Raw genomic sequence first — 21,720 nt, forward strand, 5'->3', positions numbered from 1 at the left:
TCTAGGAATACTTTTCAGTGGGCCCAGCAACCTTTAAAGATGCATGATTTTGAGTTCGTTTCATTGACCAGCCCATTGAGATTTTCTAACTAGGCCAGTTTTCTCCACCAGCAACAGAATTGGCACAGTTCAGGTAGACTGGGGAGTGGGGAAGACAAGAAGAGGTAGCTATAAGCATATGAGCAGGCAATGGTAAAACAAGATTGGTCATATACTGGTATGTGGCCAGCAAGTGCCTCAGATTCATTTTAATAAATGAGATTAACTAGACTGCAGAACTTTCTTTTCCATTTGTCTTCCCTGCTGCATGCATACAGGCAAAGGTTGATGCTTCCATTCTCTTGGCAACAAGATCTTCCTGGCCTCAGTTGACCTACTAAAACAATGGCTTAACTTCCTTATGTAGATAGTTTAATCTCGACTTTATCCTTGATCCTGATTTAGTACACACTTTAGTGTACTACACACTACCTGAACTGGGGCGGGAAATGGGAAAAGAAGACATGTCAGATCCTGTGGACTCGAACCCTTGTAATGCAACATACAGCAATACAGCATACACACTTTAGTGTGTACTAAATACTATATATTAAATCAAACTTTATAGTAAAGTATTTGATATTTATCATACTATTAGAGTACTATAATTAGTAAGTATGGCAAATACTTTACTAAATACTTGAGTATATTTGTCTTTAGCCAGTTAAACGTTCAGCTCCTTCTACGACCAGCATCACCACTTCCCATCTAAATAAAATGTTCCACTCTTGACTGTTATTCTCAAGCTCCCTTGCAGGCTACCATAACTGCTCCATCAAATTGGGTTCTCAATATGTATGAATCAAGATAAATGGAAGTATCAGCCTAGATGAAGTACTGCCTTGTGTTCAGATAAGTGTATTGGGGCTTATGACCCATTACTGTGACTATAGGACCAGTTATTTACATTTGTGGGAAGTGTATGCCTTCCATAAATCTAAACTTCAGTAGAACCTTTCAATACCAGTGTGACAAGTGGTCTGATTTGTTTCAGTCACATGACCCATGAAGTAACAGAAGATTTTTCTCCTCGGGATCCAAAAACTGTTGTTGGGAAGCAAGATGACGGGGGCTGCACTTCAGCCACAACAGCATTGTCCCTACCTGAACTGGAAAGGGAAGAGGGAAAAGAAGACATTTCAGATCCTATGGACCCGAACCCTTGTAGTGCAACATACAGCAACTTAGGTAAGTGCAAATGTCCAATAAGTAGTATTTAAACTGCATTTTTATGCACTAGCCAAATGTTCTGTTTTCTTGGAAAGATGGTGTTTATTGCCCCACGAAGCAGAAGTTGGACTATTGGAGTTATAAATTTCAAGTCGTATCAGAAAAAAGTTCTGGTATTTACTAGGTATGTATTAAACACCTGCAACCATGAGCCCTGTGCCAAATGCTAAGGGTTATTAACACCCAGCTTTGAGGGACTCACCTGGGGGGAAAGGGGTGAACTTGTTCATGATTTCAGTGTGATACCATAAATACATGGGATATTTTTAATATTGCACAGAGGAGAGTGTCAAAAGATGCCTTTCTAGAGATAATTCCTGAACCGATTTAACTAGTTGACAGAGAGAAGAAAGAATATTCCAATCAGAGGCAACAATATGAGCAAAATCGTAGAGATGCAAAACAGCTCGGTTCATGTAAGCACCAGAAACATTTAGTGTTGCTGAAATGTGAATATCATGCATTTCATGCCAATATCATGCATTTCAGGCTAAAACTTAGACTTTTTTTTTTTTTTTTTTTTTTTGGGTTTTTTTTGTTAGTGAGCCATCAAAGTTTTGTTTTTTGTTTTTTTTTTTCTTTTTTTGAGACAAAGTTTCACTCATCCTCCAGGCTGGAGTGCAATGGCACAATCACAGCTCACTACAACCTCTGCCTCCTGGGTTCAAGTGATCCTCCTGCCTCAGCCTTCTGAGTAGCTGGGATTACAGGCGCCTGCTACCATGCCCAGTTAATTTCTGTATTTTTAGTAGAGATGGGGTTTCACCATGTTGGCCAGGCTGGTGTCCAACTCCTGACCTCAGGTGATGCATCTGCCTTGGCCTCCCAAAGTGCTGGGCTTACAGGTGTGAGCCACCACACCCAGCCTGGGTTGTAAGCAGAGGAATAACACAATTAGATTTGTTTTTTAAAATATCCACCCTGCAGGCTGCCATGTGAATGTGGATTATTTGGTAGCAGGAAATTTGGTAGTTAGATACTATTGCAGGACCACACAAAGGGCTGAGAAAGGGAGGCCTCAGCTAAGATAGTGGGAGGGGGGACAGTGGACAGATTTGAGAGATATTTGAGAGGAAAAATACACAAGGTTGGATGATGTGAAGAATCTATGATGTATCCCAGACTTCTGGCTTGGATCAAGCAGACTCAAGAAAGTAAAGATCCTTGTCATTGGAGATATTTAGGCAGAGGCTGATGGACCATCTCTCCGAGGTACTGTGAGGAGGATGCTGCCCTGCAAATAGGGTTGAGCTAAGTTACTTCAGAGGTGCCTGCCAATGCAAAGACTCTTCAATTCTCTGATCATCTTCACTCTTCTTCCTTGAATACTCAGTGATTTCTTATCTGTCTCCCTTGAGTGTCACACAGTTTCCTTCCTTCTGAAAAGCAAAACCTGAGGCAAAATAAGGATTTCTCAGTGCTCTTCTTCCATGAAGTCAGTAGAGAAGTGAGTAGCCTAGACTATTACATGCAAAGCACGAGCAAGATTCATATGAGCTACTGACCAATCCTTAGACCCTCTTTGCAAACCAGTGGCGTATATCATTGAAGTATTTTTTTACCTAGTTTCTTATTTCTTTTCTTCTTTGTGCTTTTGCTTTGTCAGGTTATTGTAAGGAAAAATAATTCTGACACTAGCTAGTGTGCTTGGAAATAAAGGAGTCCCTAAGAAAGCCAGAGGTTGAGGTAACACTGTGGTAGAGAATACTTAATCTCCTTTTGAGAAACTGAATCATAACAACCCACGTGCAGTTGAAAATATATTTTATAAGAAAAAGACTTCCATTCTAAGTTCCAGAAGCTTTATGTGATTTGGGAGTAGGGGAAACATACTATAGTTTACCCAAACTACTATCTTGGATACCGTTTTCAAGTTGGAACAGATTTTATAGTCAAACAGCTTACTGGACTTTTCCCAGTCTTTGGTATTTTGTGAGACACGTTATAAAATGAAAATTTACTGTTAGAGACAGAATGCTTGTTCCTAGATGCCGCAAGGAAAAATTGGCATTCAGACAAAGTTTTCTCAGCAAGGCAATTTTATTTTCTGCAGAAAGGGTACTGCTTATCAGCGGTCTTGCCGCAAGAGTACATTGAACAAAAGAAAGGCAGGCATATTTATCCCTTATGCATTGGGTTCTTGCTGCTGTGTCTGATCTCCATTGGTTGGAGCTGGACCTCACAGTCTAAGCTAAACCTGATTGGCTAATAACTTAAAACTTTCCTGAATAGGTAAAGCAATGGAGAACAAAGGAAAAGAGGAAGTTGCTTGGGAAAGGACTTAAAAAATAATAACATTTCCAAATAAGGAAGGGGCATAGGTTGCGAGCTGGGATGTGCCTGTGAGCATGTCCAGCACAAATATCTTGGTTAAAGTACAAGGACATAGGCCAGGCACAGTGGCTTATGCCTGTAATCCCAGCACTTTGGGAGGCTGAGGTGGGTGGATCACAAGGTCAGGAGTTTGAGACTAGCCTAACCAACATGGTGAAACCCCATCTCTACTAAAAATACAAGAATTAGCCGGTGTGGTGGTGGGCACCTATAATCCCAGCTACTCACGAGGCTGAAGCAAGAGAATCACTTGAACCCGGGAGGGGAGGTTACGGTGAGCCGAGATTGTGCCATTGTACTCTGGCCTAGGCAACAGAGAGATACTCTGTCTCAAAAAAAGTACAAAGACATAGATTGTACTGCATGCCCATGAGCATGTCCAGCACAAATATCTCGGTTAAAGTACAGGACATAGAATATACTTATTCCCTAATATCTCACAGCTACATAGGATAGGGTTAACAAAGTTGCTAGCAGAAGTAACTCTCAAAAAAAAAGCAAGAAGGCTTTGAAGAAAGTCTTTAAAAGAAACTATCATTTCTAACATTTGTTATTATTATTCTTTAACAAGGGAAACTTTGAGGAGGAGCTTTTTTACTTTCCACAACTGTTTACTTACTGTGTACCCTCAGACAGCAGAGTATATCAGGAATTATAATATCCTCTAGACATTCTTACTAAACCAAAATTTATCTCATGATAGCCTCAGTAAAATATTTAACTTTTACTAATTGCACCGTATTTTATGGCATCTCTAAAAATTTTTGTTAGCTGACATTAGTTAAAATTATTTTATTTCTTTGTCTGTTTTGAAGACTGGTAGAAAAAAATAAAGCATTGTCTCTATGAATACTCTAAGTGCCTTACATATATTAGCTCATTTAATCCTCACAACCACTATAAGAATTATTATCCCCATTTTTCAGATGAAGAAAGTGAGGCAGAGTGCCGTGCCCAAAGTCACAGAACCAGTAGGAATTGAACCAACTGGAATTCAGTCGATTTTATCCACTAGACTTTAATGCCCTTAATCTCTAAATTCTTGTAAAATACTGAAGGACTGCTACTGTTTTCCTTTTTTTTAAAGAAGTCGTCTACTTTCATACATAAAAGTTAAGACTTTTTAAAAAATTGTAATTACTTTGCTTTCAAAACCTTATAGATGCCCTATCAAAAAGATTGCTTTCTCCTGCCTGTTGCTTTCCTTTTAAAAGTATGTGATGCAGCCAGGCACAGTGGCTCATGTGTGTAATCCCAGCACCTTGGCAAGCCAAAGTGGACAGATCACTTCAGCTCAGGAATTCAACAGTAACCTAGGCAACATGGCAAGACCCCATCTCTACAAAAAATACAAAAGTTAGCCAAGTGTGGTGGTGTGTACCTGTGGTCCCAGCTACTTGGAAGGCTGAGTTGGGATTATCTCTTGAGCCCAGGAGGTCAAGGACACAGTGAGCTGTGATGGCACTATTGCTTTCCAGCCTGAGTGACAGAGGGAGAAACTATCTTTAAAAAAAAAAAAAAAAGGATGTGATGCCAATAAAATGTTGTCCAGTTTTCCGTAAGTGTTCAAGTGTCTATATACTTGACTCTATAGTGTATGATACATTATGACACATAGTTGCTTCTTTGGAAAGGTAGGTAATAAAGTTGACTCCAGTAGTTCTAAGCTAAGGGGATTTTATTTTGTTATTTTTCCTAATGGAACAAGTATTTTAGATGGCATTTGAAACTTTCCTTTTTTAATGCTTTCAACAAGTCATTTACATGCAGTTTTAAACTACCCCTTTGAGTAATATTTTATGATTTAAAGACTTGAGAACTAAAAAGTGGTGTGTTTAACAAACTAAAAGACAAGAAAACCTCTTAACACAATAGCTTTAGATCCTTTTAAATATTCCCTAACCATTCCATAAAGACCGCTTTCTCTTTTTTCTTTTCTTTCTTTATTCCTTTTATAAGGCAAAGGTTGGATTAACAGATCTGGGAGAAATTAAGGGAAAAAAATTCAAGGTGTACCGTCATTTTTACTGTGAAATTTGTTTCTGAAAATTACATTGTGAAGCAGGTTTAGAAAGCAGCATACTATAGCAGGAAAAAAGATAGATTTGAGGGGATCAGTAGGATTTCGGTTTCTAACACAGCTGTGTCATTGCCCACCTGCTTGATTGTGGGCTGGCTATTTAACATCCCTGCATTTCAATTCCCTCATCCAAAATGAGGGAATAGTGACATCTGCTTTGTAGTGTAGTGGCAGAGAAGTACTTGGTACATAGAAGTCTTTACTAGTTGTGAATTCCTTTATTTCTCCCAAAAAATAAACTCTTCTTTCTCCTTTAAAAAAATATTTTAAATTTTAAATTTTTTAGAGAGACAGGATCTTGCTCTGTCGCCCAGGCTAGAGTGCAGTGGCACTGTCATAGCTCACTGCAGCCTCCAACTCCTGGGCTCAAGCGATCCTCCCTTCCCAGCCTCCCAAGTAGCTAGGTCAAGAGGTGTGTACCACATGCTTAGCTAAAATTTTTTAATTTTTTTGTAGAGATAGAGTCTCCCTATGTTACCCAGGCTGGTGTCAAACTCCTGGCCTCAAGTAGTCCTCCAACCTTGGCCTCCCAAAGCACTGGGATTAGAAGGGTGAGCCACTATACCTGGCTTCTTTCTCCTTTAAATAAGTTTCATATGGTAGCCAGAAAATGTAAAGTGAAAAGGATTTAAAATGTTTATCAGATGGCTTAAATGAGCAGAACAACAAAATGTAAATTTAAAAAATTTTGGGCTTCCTGCATAACTCATGACCAAAGATGTGAAATGAAAAACAGGATACAGGACCCCAAGGTAGCTAACAGGGAACAGAGGAGAGATGACAAATAGCAACATAACTGTGCAGATGCAATTCCTTAAGATCAGCCCATTACAAGAAAACAAAGGGACGTGGACAGTTAGTTGTGTAATTCTCACATTTCTTATATAAACCCAGTTTAAAAAACAAAACAAAACTCAACTGGACTAGGCCTTGATTACCCTCCTTCAGAATCTCCCATGCGTCCACTACCCTCACAGCAGCCTTGTTACTCCCAGTGTGGGACAGTAAGCGTTGTGATTGAACCATTTCCACAAAGAGCACTGACCTATGCAACCCAAATATTTTTCTTTTTTACCTTAGGCCTCTACCTCCAAGATTAATTCAGATGTCATTCTTCTTGTCCTTAAAGTAAATAATGCAAACTTTATTTTGTTCATAACTGAATTAATTATTATCCAGTACAATAACCACTAGCCATATATGGCTTCTTAAATATAAATTTATAAAAATAAAAATTCAGTTCCTCAGTCTCACTAACATTTCAAGTGCCTAGTAGCCACATGTAGTTAGTAACTACTGCATTAGACAGTGCAGATATAGAGCATTTCCATTGCTACACAAAGTTCTGTTGAGCAGCACTGCTTTAAAGAATGTGTTATTTGGGGGATTTATATTGTCTTCTGTGTTGCACAAAAATCACATTGGTCTTTACGCCACTTGACAACTTAAGGAGGTTGCGCATCACAGAATGATGATTTTACTCTGGGTGTGGTCATATCATGTAAGATCACTGAATGAACTCTGATCTGTGACAGCTTAACTGACCCCAAGCTGAATTTTATAGGGTGCCTGTCACCCAAAATGATTCCCCAAAGAAGTGATAAAATTTGTTTTAATCAGACCTGTAACATATTCCGTATGTTTCTATGTTTATCTCAAAATAGACAGAAATCACTGGTTTCTTCATGTGGCATATCTGACTGCTTTATCACTCTGCTAAAATCAGGAGCATGTAATGAAATAGCTGTCCTTCAATCCCTTTGTAAACAAGTGCTCTTATATCTTACACATTCCTTTCTGGAAAGATCTATAAAATCTCCCTTGACTGATTTTTGGCTTGCTCCTCCTTCTGCATCCTAACAACCTAGTGCATTATTTCAAACACACAGTAGGTACTCAGAATGTGTTTGAGTGAACGAGCTAAAAATGACTTTTGGATTTGACTTTAGAAGATTACCAGATTAGGAAATGTGGCTCTGCTCAGGGAAGTTCATCTAGGAAAATTTCAAGTCTATGTGCTCCATTAATGAGCTGGCTTTTCTTTTTCTAATATGAGGCTTCATCCATAGGTTTCCTGATTAAGGAATTATATAAACCATGCTTCTGTTTCCTTTCTATAGATCAACACAAACTGTACAGATTTTCTCATTTTACCAACTTTGAGCATCTCCCTAAGACTGTATCCTTCAAACAGTGAAAGAAAACACATACAAGTCTTCTGTCTCCAGAACTTTCTTTGGCATTAAATTGATTGTTAGTGTTAAATTTTAAGGGGTGGATATACTTAACAGAATGTCATCACATAGCTGGCCTTGATGTTGTAATTATAGAATAATGTCACTATAAATGCCAGCTTTTTAAAAACAAAATTATTCTGAGGATTATATTATCATTCATTCATTTACTCAACAAATCATTATTGAGCAGACATCATTCCACATACTGCATAGCTAATGATTCTTTAACCAAAGGTTAAAGACTCACACAGTTTTAGATCATCTAGATGCTTTAAAAAAAAAAAAAAAACTGAGGTTGAGAGCTTTGAACATTTGTTTGAGCAGTTGTACTTCCTAAAATTGTAATTATTTCTATTTAAAAAGAAATCATACACTCTGTCCCAAAGTTAGCTGCATTCCCATTTAAAAATAGTTTTCCATATTATTGGAATTAGTTGAAAGAGTGCAGTATTTAAATTGCATGGATAAATTACCCCCAAATAAATAATCTCTCTCTTTGGATAGGTTTTCAGTAATGAAGACTTAAAAAATTAAGTCTGTCAGCTGCTATACCACTGACATTCTTTAAAGTAGTCTTTGTGGGGGTGGTGGGAAAAAAAATTAAAAATAAAGTGGTCTTTGTATCTGTTTATTTGAGCCTAAACCCAAAGTGGTCTTTGGAAATCAGCTTTGTTTTCTTGTTTGGCGTAAAGCTGATGTCCCTGTGTTTGCCAGTTGTTGCTTATGTTTGACTGTGGTAGGCCTCAGCACAGCAATAATGCCTCGGTAGATTAGGGCCCTTCACCCTAAGCTGCTGATGCCCGCCGGAAGGGATGATGCACTGAGTGCTACGTTCAGCCAATAAGAGGCCCTATTCATTTGACAAGGCTGTTTCACAGTGATGGTGTGTGGCATCTGTGTTTATAAACTCTAGTGCTATTCCCTGCAATGCACTAGTGGAGGTGATGGTTTTTTATTTTGTCTTCCCCCTTCTCTTTCTCATCTGTATTACTTGTTTTGAGCCCTGGGGAGAAAATTAGAGATGAAGATTCAAATTACAATGTAAATAGGAAGATAAGTTCTATTTATTTGCAAGGACTTCTGATCTTTGGGAGAGACAAACATGGGGCTGGATTCTTAGGAGTGTGATAGTTGTTGTGATGCAGGTATTTAAAGGTCCAGCGAAGTCCCTGCCTGAAGGGGTCTGGAAGGGGGTCACAAAAGGCATATCTTTTGCTTGTGGCAAATGCAGAGCCACTGAAGAATTTTGAATAGAGGCACAATCAGGATTTTTTAAAGATTCTAGGAGCTACCTATGAGATGACAGGAGGCAGAGATCAACCAGGAAATCATGCTACTCCTCTACGAGTGGGTCATTGTTAAGTGCTCTGAATCCCCATCCCCCTAAGACTGCAATGATCACCGGGTCATAAGCAAACGTTTGTTTGCTTTTCAGAACATGTTATATAGGGCCCATCAGTCTGAAGACTTTTTTTTTTTTGAGATGAAGTCTCACTCTGTAGCCCAAGCTGGAGTGCAGTGGCATGATCTCAGCTCACTTCAATGTCCGCCTCACAGGTTCAAGAGATTCTGGTGCCTCAGCCTCCCAAGTAGCTGGGACTATAGGTGCCCACCACCACACCCAGCTAATTTTTTGTATTTTAGTAGAGACAGGTTTCACCATGTTGCCCAGGGTGATCTCGAACTTCTGAGCTCAGGTGATCTGCCTACCTCATCCTCCCAAAGTGCTGGGATTACAAGCGCGAGCCACCGTGCCCGCCTGAAGACATTTTTAAGTGCAGAGAAAGTAAACAGGTAGATTACGGAAGCTCAGAAAGAGAGGAAAGTAAGTTTTGAGTGTGGTTTAGTCAAACATATTTGTCCACAGAATTTTTTTAGCATATAGCAAGGCAAGATTTAGAACACAATCTATTTTTTTCGGTTTAGAGCACTGGTATGCCACAAAAATGTAGAGTATGTGATGTTATATCAGGCCCGCTGAAAGCTGAGCTTGGTGTCTGGTCCCAGGGGCTTGAGAGGAATGTAGAGGATTAAAAGTTTAAAATAAAAACAGCCAAGATACCAAGCTTTTAAAACATTGACCCAAATGATTGGAATTCAGTTAGGAGAGCTTGTCTTTCTTAGAGGAAAAAAACTAAAAGCACAGACCAGTTTTAGACTTAGGAGAATGGCTTGACCTACTTGCATGGGCTGTGGAATGTTTGTGGTTTCATTTGGAACGCACAAGTTTCTGATTCTCATGTGGAAATCTCCTTAGCTCCCAGGAGATTATATACTGCTATTTGGAAGGAGAAGCCACGTTACCCATCTTTATTTCCTTGCTATCTTGGCTGTCCATTTCCATTCTGAAATAATGGCCAACGCTGTTAACTCTGTCCCTGAGTCCAGCAGCCGCTTAGTGTACACCTGCTGTGTGCCTCACATCACATCAGGTTCTGAGAGGATGTAAAAACACACACTTTATAAAAGGCTAAAAATGCTCTAGTAGAGCAAAAAGTGCTCAGAGAACACAGGAAGAAGCAATGGCTTCCACTTTGAGGTGGGGGAGTAGAGAGTAGGGAAGGTTTCAGTCAATAAGTGCCGTTTGAGCTAAGCCAAGCACAGACACCCTTGCTAAGGGAAAAATGTAAAAATAAAAACATGGAACATATTAACAGGAAATCAGTGATTCATAGGAGGGGTTGATGATGAGAAATAATGGTAGATAAGACAGAGAGCCTTGACCAGCTTGCTGAGGAGTTTGAACTTTATTCTGTGGCTGGCAGAAAGTCATGTGATCAGCCATTCTTCACCTCCTCTGATAAGCATTAAAGAGCTGCTGCTGATGATAGACCTCCTCTCCCTTGTCAATTCTGAGGTCATAAAAGAAAAGAGGTACTTTTGGAATTCTCCATTTCTCTCATGTCTGTGATTATTTTTGTTTCTTCTAATTTGGAGAAATGGGGAGAACATGGCTGCCCATAAAGCCTCTTATAGGGCCCACATTGAAATCGGCAAGAATAGGTTCATGTTCTAGTTTTTTAATTATTCCATTCCACTCTCAGCTTAGATCCTTTGCTTGATCTTGGGTACACATATGAGCCATGGTCCATTCCCTCAATGAGCAAACCAGTAGGGAATTCAGAAAGGAACACAAGTCAAGGGTTGTAAGTGCTTAGAGAGAAATATTCATGGGGTCTATCTGAGGGACCGAGAAAGAGAGGTCAAGTCTGGGGAGCGGAGTAAGAAATATTTCCCAGAAGCAGAATGTTTAAAGATGAGAAGAGTGGGAAACTATTCCTGGAAGAGGATCAGCATGTGCAAAAACACAAAGCACAAAGGAAGCAGAAAATCACCAAGAGTGCTGGAGAAACTGCAAGCAGTTTGGTGGATCCGACTTAGAATATAAGAGGAAATGCGACAAGAGAAACAGGTATACCAGGGTTCGATCATGAAAGGCTCACTTTCTGTGCTTGAAGATTCAAACTTGATCTTTAGGACAGAATTTTTTAAAGCAGAGAAGTATCATGATCAGCGTTGGTGTTTGAAAAACATCTCTCCAGTGGTTTGTGCGGTGAGGGAGGTAAAACTGGAGATGGGTAATAGAAGACTCTCACAGTTGTCAGACAAGGATGATAGGGCCTGAGCTGATGCAGTTCACTGCTTCTAACCTTCTCTATGGTGCTTCATCCCTGAAAGGTCTGGGTCAGCAACTGAAAAATTAGGATTTATTACAAAGCATACTTCTGTGATCTTATAAATAAACCATGGTCTGACGTCTCACATTAGCCAGGAGAAAATAGGGCTGGGGCAGCTTTGGAAGGAGGCTTCACTATCACAGGAAATGTTCAGTAAATACCAAGCCCCTGCATCCCTTGTTAAGGGCACAGAAGAATTAGAAGGTATGACTGAAAACTGAATTGAAGGTTGTTTCTAAGAATGGATTGTAGATTTGCTTTATTGAGATATAATTCATATTCCATAAAATTCACCCTCCTAAAGTGTGCAATTCAATTAGTTTTAGTATATTCACAGAATTTTATAAGCATCACTTATGTCTAATTTCAGAGCATTTTCATCATCCCAAACAGAAACCCATTAGCAGTCACTGTCCATTCTCTCTTTCCCCCAGCCCCTGACAACTGCTAATCTGCTTTGTCTCTATGCCTTTATATATTTCTAGAAATACCATATAAGTGGAATGATATAATATGTGATCATTTTTTACTGACTTCTCTCACTTAGCATAATGTTTTCAAGGTTTTTCCATGTTGTAGCATACATCAGCACTTCATTCTTCTTATGCCTGAATAATAGTCAATTGTATGAGTATACCACACTTAATTTATCCGTTCATCAGGTGGTGGACATCTGGTTTGTTTCTACTTTTTGGTTATTGTAAATGCTGCTGCTTATGAACATTTGTGTATAAGGTTTTGGTGGACATGTTTTCAGTTATCTTGGGTATATACCCAAGAGTGAAAATGCTGAATCAAATGGTAACTGTATGTTTAACTTTTTGAGGAACTACCAAAATATTTTCCAAGCTGGCAGCACCATTTTTGATTCCTACTAACAATATATAAGCATTTGAATTTCTCAACATCCTCACCAACACTTACCAGTGTGTTTTATTACAGCTAAGCTAGTAGATGTGAAGTGATGTCTCAATTTGCATTTACTTCATGAGTGATGATGCTGAACATCTTTCTACATGCTTATTGAACATTTACACATTTCCTTTGAAGAAATAGCTATGCAAATCTTTTACCCATTTTTACTTGGGTTATTTATCTTTTTCAAAAGAGTTCTTTAAATATTCTGAATGTAAGTCTCTTATCAGATACGTAATTTGAACATATTTTCTCCCATTCCGTGAGTTGTCTTTTTACTTTCTTGAAGATGTCCTTTGAAGCATAAAAGTTTACAATTTTTATTGACTTCCAATCTATTTTTTCTTTCATTGCTTATACTTTAGGTATTATCTAAGAAACCATTGCCTAACACTAGGTTGCAAAGATTTATTCCTACTTTTTTTCTAAGAGTTTTTTGGTTAATTTTTCATACATTTTTATTAATTTTTATGTATAGTGTGAGGTAGGGATTTGGTATCATTATTTTGCTTGACACTGTTCTTTCTCTGTTGAATTGTTTTGGCAATTTTGTCAAAAATCAATTGGCCTTAAATATAAGGGTTCACATCTGCACTCTGAAATATATTTCATTCATTTATATTTCTATTCTTATGCCAGTACCACATACTCTTGATTACTATAACTTTATAATAAGTTGAAATCAGAAAGTATAACTTTTACAACTATTCTTTTTTAAGACTTTGTCTACTCCAGGTTTCTTTTATTTCCATATGAATTTTAGGATCAGCCTGCCAATTTCTGTGAGAAGGCTAGCTGGAATTTTGATAGGAATTACATTAAATCTGTAGATCACTTTAGGGAATCTTTCAATTTGATTATTAGTTTCTTTTAGCAGTGTTTTGTAGTTTTCAAAGTACAAGCCTTAAACTAGTTTTGTTAGGTTTATTTCTGATTACATTATCCTTTTTGTTGGCGTTGTAAATGGAATTGTCTTCTTTAATTTGGATTATTCGTTGCTAATGTATAGAAATGAATTGGTTTTCATATATTGATCTTGTATCCTGTAACCTTGCTGAACGGGCATATTTATTATTTACTTTCCTCTGTCCAATCTGAATGCTTTGCGGCTTAGAAATTTCTTCCACCAGATACCCTAAATCATCTCTTTCAAGTTCAAAGTTCCACAGTTCTCTAGGGCAGGACCAAATTGCTACCATTCTCTGTCCTAAAACATAACAAGAGTCGCCTTTGCTCCAGTTCTCAACAAGTTCCTTATCTCCATCTGAGACCACCTCAGCCTGGACCTTATTGTTCATATCACTATCAGCACTTTTGTCAAAGACATTAAACAAGTCTCTAGGAAGTTCCAAACTTTTCCACATTTTCCTGTCTTCTTCCGAGCCCTCCAAATTGTTCCAACCTCTGCCTGCTACCTAGTTCCAAAATTGCTTCCACATTTTTGGGTGTCTTTTCAGCAGCATCCCACTCTACTGGTACCAATTTACTATGTTAGTCCATTTTCACACTGCTGATAAAGACATATGTGAGACTGGGCAATTTACAAAAGAAAGAGGTTTATTGGACTTACAGTTCCACATGGCTGGGGAGGCCTCCAACATTTGGGAATTCAAGATGAGATATGGGTGGGGACACAGCCAAACCATATCAAATAGTTAGCATTGTGTTACAGTTGCCCACAGTATTCAGTACAGTACCATTCTGTACAGGTTTGTAGCCTACAAGCAGTAGGCTATACCTTATAGCCTAGATGTGTAGTAGGCTGTATCATCTAGGTTCATGTAAGTACACTCTATGATTTTTGCATAATGATGAGATTGCCTAACTCTCTCAGAACTTATCCCTATCATAAGCAATGCTTACTATTACAATCCCAGATTATATTGGTGCTTATCATTGACATGCTACAAGGACGTGATTTTAACAAAACAAATCACCACCCCTATTCATTATCATCTTCAGCACCGTCCAGCGCCTTCTACTCTACATGATCATCAGTAGGAGAATGTATGAGTTTCCCAGGGCTGCTGTAAAAAAGTACCACAAATGGGTGGCTTAAAACAACACAAATGTATTCTCTCGCAGTTATGAAGGCTAGGAGTCTGAAATCAAGGTGTCAGCGGAGCTGTGTTGCCTCTGAGACACTGGGTAGATTCCTTTCTTGCCTCCATCTGGCATCTTGTAGTGGCCATTAATCCTTGATATTCCTTAGTCTGCACCTGCTTCACTCCAGTCTCTGCCACCAATGTCATGTAGTGTTTTCCCTGTGTCCCTGTCTTCATATGGTGTTTTTTCTTCTTGTAAGGCACTAGTCATATTAGATTAGGGCCCAAACTAATGACATCATCTTAACTATTACATCTACAAAGACTTCCAACAAGGTCTCATTCGCAGGTACCAGAGTTAGCACTTCAGCATACCTTTCTGGGGGATATAATTCAACCCATAACAGAGCCTTATGTTCTGACTCTGAGATCTTGAGTAGAGGCCTCATTTTAATAACATGACTAATTTTTAATAGTTTTTATGGAAGTTTCGTAGTATATTTCTCTGTCTTTAAAAAATAATGTTTTCTCTCTACTATACAATAGGCCCTGCAGGTGTATTCAAACAGACATGTGTTTTATCTTTTTCTAATCATAAATGCTAGAAACTAAGCAGAGATGAATGGTTCTCTAACTAGGGCTTATAAAAGATGTTGAAAGATTATATCTCTCAAATCACAATATGTATGCCCACCAAAATAAAACAGAATCACACAAGAGCTTGGGAAGTATTGTTTGGAACAGAAGCTGACTGCTCATATACACTGTTCCCGTTACCACAATCACAGGAATCTTATACGTAGACCAGTTTAAGCAATGTCAGAATCCATCTCTATAGTAAAATAAATAGCATGACTTTTGAAATTGTATTCATGTGTTGGAAAATGTTATATACATGACAAGTGCTATATACAATACAAAGTAACTTTGGAATAAAAAGAACAGAATAGTATCTTCTGAGCCCCTGTCTAATGGTCCCATTGCCAGTTTCAATTCTGTTTGAAATAATGCTCCCAAGTATTTTCTTTGTCCACAATGCTATCATCTCTGCTCTGTCACAATGCAAGTATATTTGAGTGTCTGTCATTCCTTAATACTCTGGTGTTGTAAATACAGCACTCTGAAGAGGAGGACTGGAGAATCTGGATTCCTTTTTGAAAAAAAACCTTGGCTGGGCGCAGTGGCTCATGCTTGTAATCCCAGCACTTTGGGAGGCCAAGGCGGGCAGATCATGAAGGCTGGAGTTCGAGACCAGCCTGACCAACATGGTGAAACCCCGTCCCTACTAGAAATACAAAAATTAGTCAGGCGTGGTGGTGTGTGCCTGTAATCCCAGCTACTCAGGAAACTGAGGCAGGAGAATGGCTTGAACCTGGGAGGCAGAGGTTGTGGTGAGCCGAGATCTCACCACTGCACTCCAGCCTGGAGGCAGAGGAAGACTCCATCTCAAAAAAAAAAGAGAGAGAAAGAAAGAAAACAAAACTCCTCACCCAAACCATTGTCCTTTTCCTAGACAGGGCCAAGATATTGGCATATTTGTTCTTCTCACCAAGGCTTGGATACCCTCAATGTTTAGGTATTTGTTCTCTTTTCCCATTTTGAACTAAAGAGTTGACTTATTCTTGCATTCCCATAGCTACGTCACTCATTTTTGCTCTAATTGTAATTATAAAATGAGATTAAAATTTTACTTACTCTTTTCTTTTTATTTCTTTAAAACAATACAGGGCAATCTAGAGCAGCCATGATACCTCCCAAGCAGCCACGGCAGCCCAAGGGAGCTGTGGACGATGCCATTGCCTTTGGAGGGAAAACAGACCAAGAAACATCCAGTGCTTCCCAGCCTACACCACCCCCACTGCCAAAGAAGATGATCATAAGAGCCAATACAGAGCCAATCTCCAAGGACCTTCAAAAATCCATGGAAAGTAGTCTTTGTGTCATGGCTAATCCCACCTATGATATCGACCCCAACTGGGATGCCAGCAGTGCTGGTTCTTCCATCAGCTATGAACTCAAAGGACTGGACATTGAGTCTTATGACTCCTTGGAAAGGCCTTTGCGCAAGGAGAGACCTGTCCCCTCAGCAGCAAACAGCATTTCCAGCTTAACTACTCTCAGTGTTAAGGATAGATTTTCCAACAGCATGGAATCCCTGTCCAGCCGGCGTGGGCCCTCTTGCAGACAGGGCCGAGGCATCCAGAAGCCGCAGAGACAAGCACTTTATCGAGGACTTGAGAATCGGGAGGAAGTAGTGGGTAAAATCCGAAGCCTTCATACAGATGCCTTGAAGAAACTGGCTATTAAATGTGAAGACCTTTTCATGGCTGGGCAGAAAGACCAGCTCCGTTTTGGAGTGGACAGCTGGTCAGACTTCAGGCTGACCAGCGACAAACCATGTTGTGAGGCAGGTGATGCAGTTTACTATACTGCTTCATATGCAAAAGATCCACTTAATAACTATGCAGTCAAGGTAAGATCATATTATAAATCTCTAAATCTCATGTTAAGTCTTAACCAGTATATTGTTATTGGGATAGATTCATTCTGCTTTTCTCCTTTCTTTCCTTCATTCCTCCATTCAGCAAGTTATTGAGCAACCTCTTACCAGATACTGGATTAAGCAGGGAGCTTATTTATTATTTAGAGAAAACAGACATGTAACTTAACAGAATTACAATAGTATACTGCATGCAAAGATAGAAGTAAACAAGAATTCTATCGGATCTTGGAGGTACCTTAACTCAAACTCTAGAAGTCAAATAAGTCTTTTTTTTTTTTTTTTTTTTTGAGACAGAGTTTTGCTCTTGTTGCCCAGGCTGGAGTGTGCAATGGCACAGTCTCGGCTCACTGCAGCCTCTGCCTCCTAGGCTCAAGCGATTATCCTGCCTCAAGCTCCCAAGTAGCTGGGATTGCAAGCACCTACCATCATGCCTGGCTAATTTTTGTATTTTTGTAGAGACAGGGTTTCACCATGTTGGTCAGGCTGATCTTGAACTCCTGACCTCAAGTGATACACCTGCCTTGGCCTCCCAAAGTGCTGGGATTAAAGGCGTGAGCCACCTCACCTGGCCAAAGACGTCTTTTTCCTGGCCAGGTGTGGTGGTTCATGGCTATAATCCCAGCACTTTGGGAAGCCAAAGCAGGTGGATAGCTTGAGCCCAGGAATTCAAGACCAGCATAGGCAACATGGTAAAACCCTGTCTCTACATGAAAAAAAAAAAAAAAAAAAATTAGCCAAATGTGGTAGCTCACGCCTGTAATCCCAACCACCACGGAGGCTGCGGTAGGAGGATCATCTGAGCCCAGGAGGTCAAAGTTGAAGTGAGTCATGATCAGGTCACTGCACTCCAGCCTGGGCAACAAAGTGAGACCCTGTCTCAAAAAAAAGTAGGTAACCCTTGAGCTTTGCTCTTTGCAAGGGCTGCCTATAAATATGAGATCTGTTGTGTACTTTTCACTGTGTATTTCTGTCTTTTTTTTAGGCTGGAGCACAGTGGCATGATCATAGCTCACTGCAGCCTCAGGTGTGTGCCACCACATGACTGATTGTGGTTTTTGGTAGAGATAGTGGTCTCGCCATATTGCCCAGGCTGGTCTCAAACTCCTGGCTTCAAGCAATCCTCCCGCCTTGGCCTCCTGAAGTGCTGGGATTACAGGCATGAGCCACCATACCTGGCTTATGTTTCTGACCTTAGTCTCTACCAGCTAAGAGATGCTTGTCTACCTCTGCTCTGTAACTCCTATGCTCCCTAGAGAAACATTTTTATAGAGAAGGATAACTAATATTTATTGATATGCCTGGAACTCTATTTCTGTTACGTAATTTGATCTTCACATCAACTTTACGAGATTAAGATCTTTTTCACCATGTGACATGTGAGGAAAATGATGCTCCAGGACGTAAGCTGACTTGGTTAGGATCACACAGCTAGCAAGTAGTAGAGCTGAGTTTTAAACAGAAATATTTCTGGCTTTGTAGCTACATTTTGTCCATTTTGTCACTTATCAATTTCTTACATGTAGATTACTTATTTCAGATAACCTGCTTCTTCACCACAGCTAAACTCTTGACATCATTAGCTTCTTCCCTAGGTTACTTTAAGAGAGTAACAATCTTTAAGCCTCAGTTTCCTCCTCTTTCAGATGTTTACAGTGAGGGGAGGATCAAGTGAGATAATGCTTATGAAAAGTTTTTGAAAAACACAAAGCCCTATGTAAACTTAAGATAATGTTCTCCATTCCCATAGTCCCTTTTTACTGATTCTATTCACTGGTTCAAAACCAATTAACATATCTAAATGACTTTTGCATGTTAATTTGGCTTAGAAAGACCAGATGGTATCTTAGTACGTTAATGGATAAGGTAAACCATTGGCCTTACCTGTCTATCGAGACAGAATGTGTGTTTGAAACAGACCTTCAGCTAGCTGCTACCCTCTGCAGTTGCAGTATCTACACCGGCTGATTGTCTGATGTCACTGGCAGAGTAACCCTGTGCTCCAGCCCACACTTTTTAAATCCAACTGAGGGATAAACTGTAAGGAGGGGATCTGGATTCAAGTTAACACATTACTATTGAGTTTTAAAAGGCATTTTGAGATTCTGTATAGCACTCAAGAGCTGTTATATAAATCGGGGTTATGATGCCTTATCTATCTTGGGCCCTTATTGCTGCAAAATCACCAGTGCAGGATGAGTACCTGTTTCAAAAGGCACATTGAACTATCTGTTCCTTGAAAACAGTTGAGAAGTAGGGCTTGACTAACTTTATGTATTATTGCCGTGCAATCTTGTCTCTTTCCCAAATCAATGGTCTGGTATTGATTTCTTTGCTTGTAATGACGCAAAACCAATCTCCAAAGAACAGGTGGCAAGTGGTTATATACTAGGAGTTGTTGGCAGGTTTGGGAAAGGATTTTTTACACTAAATGCTAAATATAAATGTCTCTTTTAAGACCCTCTGGTATTTCCGGAAGTGCCCAGTTGATTGTACAACCTTAGAGAAATAAGCTACTAGGGCTCTGTGAAACCTGCCTTTGCAGAGATAAGCAAAAGAGACTAACAGTTGGCCCACACAAACAACTTTTTTCTGTTTGTCTTCTTAAAATATCCCTTCCCATACTAAGGGAATTTAGAATAGTCTAATAGGTATAACTGTTTATTGAAAAGACTAAAAGTTCTTTAAAATGTTGCAAACAAAAGTAAATGGTAGGCCAAGCATGGTGACTCACCCTTATAATCTTAGCACTTTGGGAGGCCGAGATGGACAGATCACCTGAGGTCAGGAGTTCAAGACTAGCGTGGCCAACGTGGCGAAACCCGGTCTCTACTAAAAATTGAAAAAAAAAAAAAAAATAGCCGGTCATTGTGGCCAGCGAAAGTAATCCCAGCTACTCAGGAGGTGAGGCAGGAAAACTGCTTGAACCTAGGAGGCAGAGATTGCAATAAGCTGAGGCACTACACTCCAGCATGGGCAACAGAGGGGACAACATCTCAAAAAAAAAAAAAAAGTCAGTGGTAGAATTTAGCAATTTGAAACCCAAAGGACACCGCCCCTCCTCCTTAAACACCAAATCCACTGCAGCCATAGAGCACTAACTTTGTGTGCTATTTCAGTTGGTTCAGTTTGCATAACACACCATATTCTGTTTGGCTTAAACAACAGAAATTTATTTTCTCCCATTTCTGGAAGCCAAGAAATTCAAGATCATGGTTCTAGCTTATTTGCTTTCTGGGGAGGGCTCTCTTCCTGGCACACAGCCAGCCACCTCTCTTTGTGTCCTCACGTGGCAAGGAGGGAGGGAGAGAGGAAGGAAGAGAGTAGGAGGAGGAGCCTATGCACTGGTATCTCTTCTTATAAGGACACCAGTTTGATTGTATTAGAGCCCCATGCTTATGGCCTCATTTAACCTTAATTACCTCTTTGTAGGTGCTGTCTCACTTTGGGGGTTAAGGATTCAACATATGAATTGGTGGTGGGGAGCATATCATTTAGCCCATAGCACTCTACCTCTAACCTACCTTGCCTCAGAATTTCTGTGCTTATTGCATGGAAAACACATCCTAACAGCTCCAAAAGTCTTATTTATGACAGCATCAACTTTAAAATCCAAAGTCTCATGTAAATATCATCTAAATCAGATATGGGTAAGAGTCAAGGTATGATTTGCCCTAAGGCTCTCCAGCTGTGAACCTGTGAAACCACAAGTTACATGCTTCCAAAATACAACTGTGAACAGGCATAGGACAGACGTTCCCATTCTAAGAGGAAAAATTCAGAAGAAAGGAAAGAGTGATAGATCCCAAGCAATTCCAAAACTTGGCAAGTCAAATTCTATTAAATCTTTGGCCCAAGAATAATCCTCTTTGGTTTGATACTCTCCCCTGCAAGCCCACTGGGGTGGCAGCATCACTACCATGGCTCTGCATAGTGGCCCAGTACTGAGGCACTGGCCATGGTTATCCTGGCCTACCAGATCTAAGGAAGCAGCTTCACCATTTGAAATTGAGGATGGAACAGCCTTGCCTACTGGGCCTTTGGTGGGAAAAGCAGCCCTGATGTTTCTGTATCAGTTTCAGGGTCATTCTTCCCTTTCCTTGAAGAATTGTACATGTGCATGGCCAAATAGCTCTGTGGGCTAGTCCTGTAGAATCCAACCAAGTTCAGTAGCCTTCCTTCATTTTGTCCCACTTTGTCCCTTTTAATTCAAACTGGCAATGTCTTTGCTGGTATAATTCCATTCTTATACCTGACTTCTGCTGAGATGGCTGAATGAGTCCATAAGTCACACCCTCTTCTCTTTATCACCCTCTTCTCTTTATCAAATAGTTGTTTAGCCACCCCCTTGGTATTCTCTTAGAACAAGCTTTCGCTTTTTTAATTTTGAGATGGAGTCTCGCTCTGTCCCAGGCTGGAGTGCAATGATGCAATCTCAGTTCACTGCAACCTCTGCCTCCTGGGTTCAATTGATTCTCCTGCCTCAGCCTCCCGAGTAGCTGGGATTACAGGCCTGCACCACCACGCCCAGCTAATTTTTGTATTTTTAGTACAGACAGGGTTTCACGTGTTAGCCAGGCTGGTCTCGATCTCCTGACCTCAGGTGATCCACCTGCCTCGGCCTCCCAGAGTGCTGGGATTACAGGCATGAGCCACCACACCT

The 21,720-nt window shown here is 39.9% G+C and overlaps 1 protein-coding gene across 4 annotated transcripts in view; it reads left to right on the forward strand.

Moving 5' to 3' along the window:
- The window catches only part of PEAK1 (pseudopodium enriched atypical kinase 1), a 293,556-nt gene that overhangs the window by 252,234 nt on the left and 19,602 nt on the right, over positions 1 to 21,720 (forward strand). For all 4 annotated transcript variants that reach the window (XM_032267330.1, XM_032267332.1, XM_032267331.1 and 1 more), the window contains 2 exons: positions 1,034 to 1,227; positions 16,285 to 17,030. In XM_032267330.1, the coding sequence (XP_032123221.1) occupies positions 1,034 to 1,227; positions 16,285 to 17,030 (940 nt within the window). The remainder of the gene's footprint in view (positions 1 to 1,033; positions 1,228 to 16,284; positions 17,031 to 21,720) is intronic.

This window comes from Sapajus apella, unplaced genomic scaffold (genome assembly GCF_009761245.1).
Source record: "Sapajus apella isolate SASKATOON/1434 unplaced genomic scaffold, GSC_monkey_1.0 scaffold168, whole genome shotgun sequence".
Lineage (NCBI taxonomy): Eukaryota > Metazoa > Chordata > Mammalia > Primates > Cebidae > Sapajus > Sapajus apella.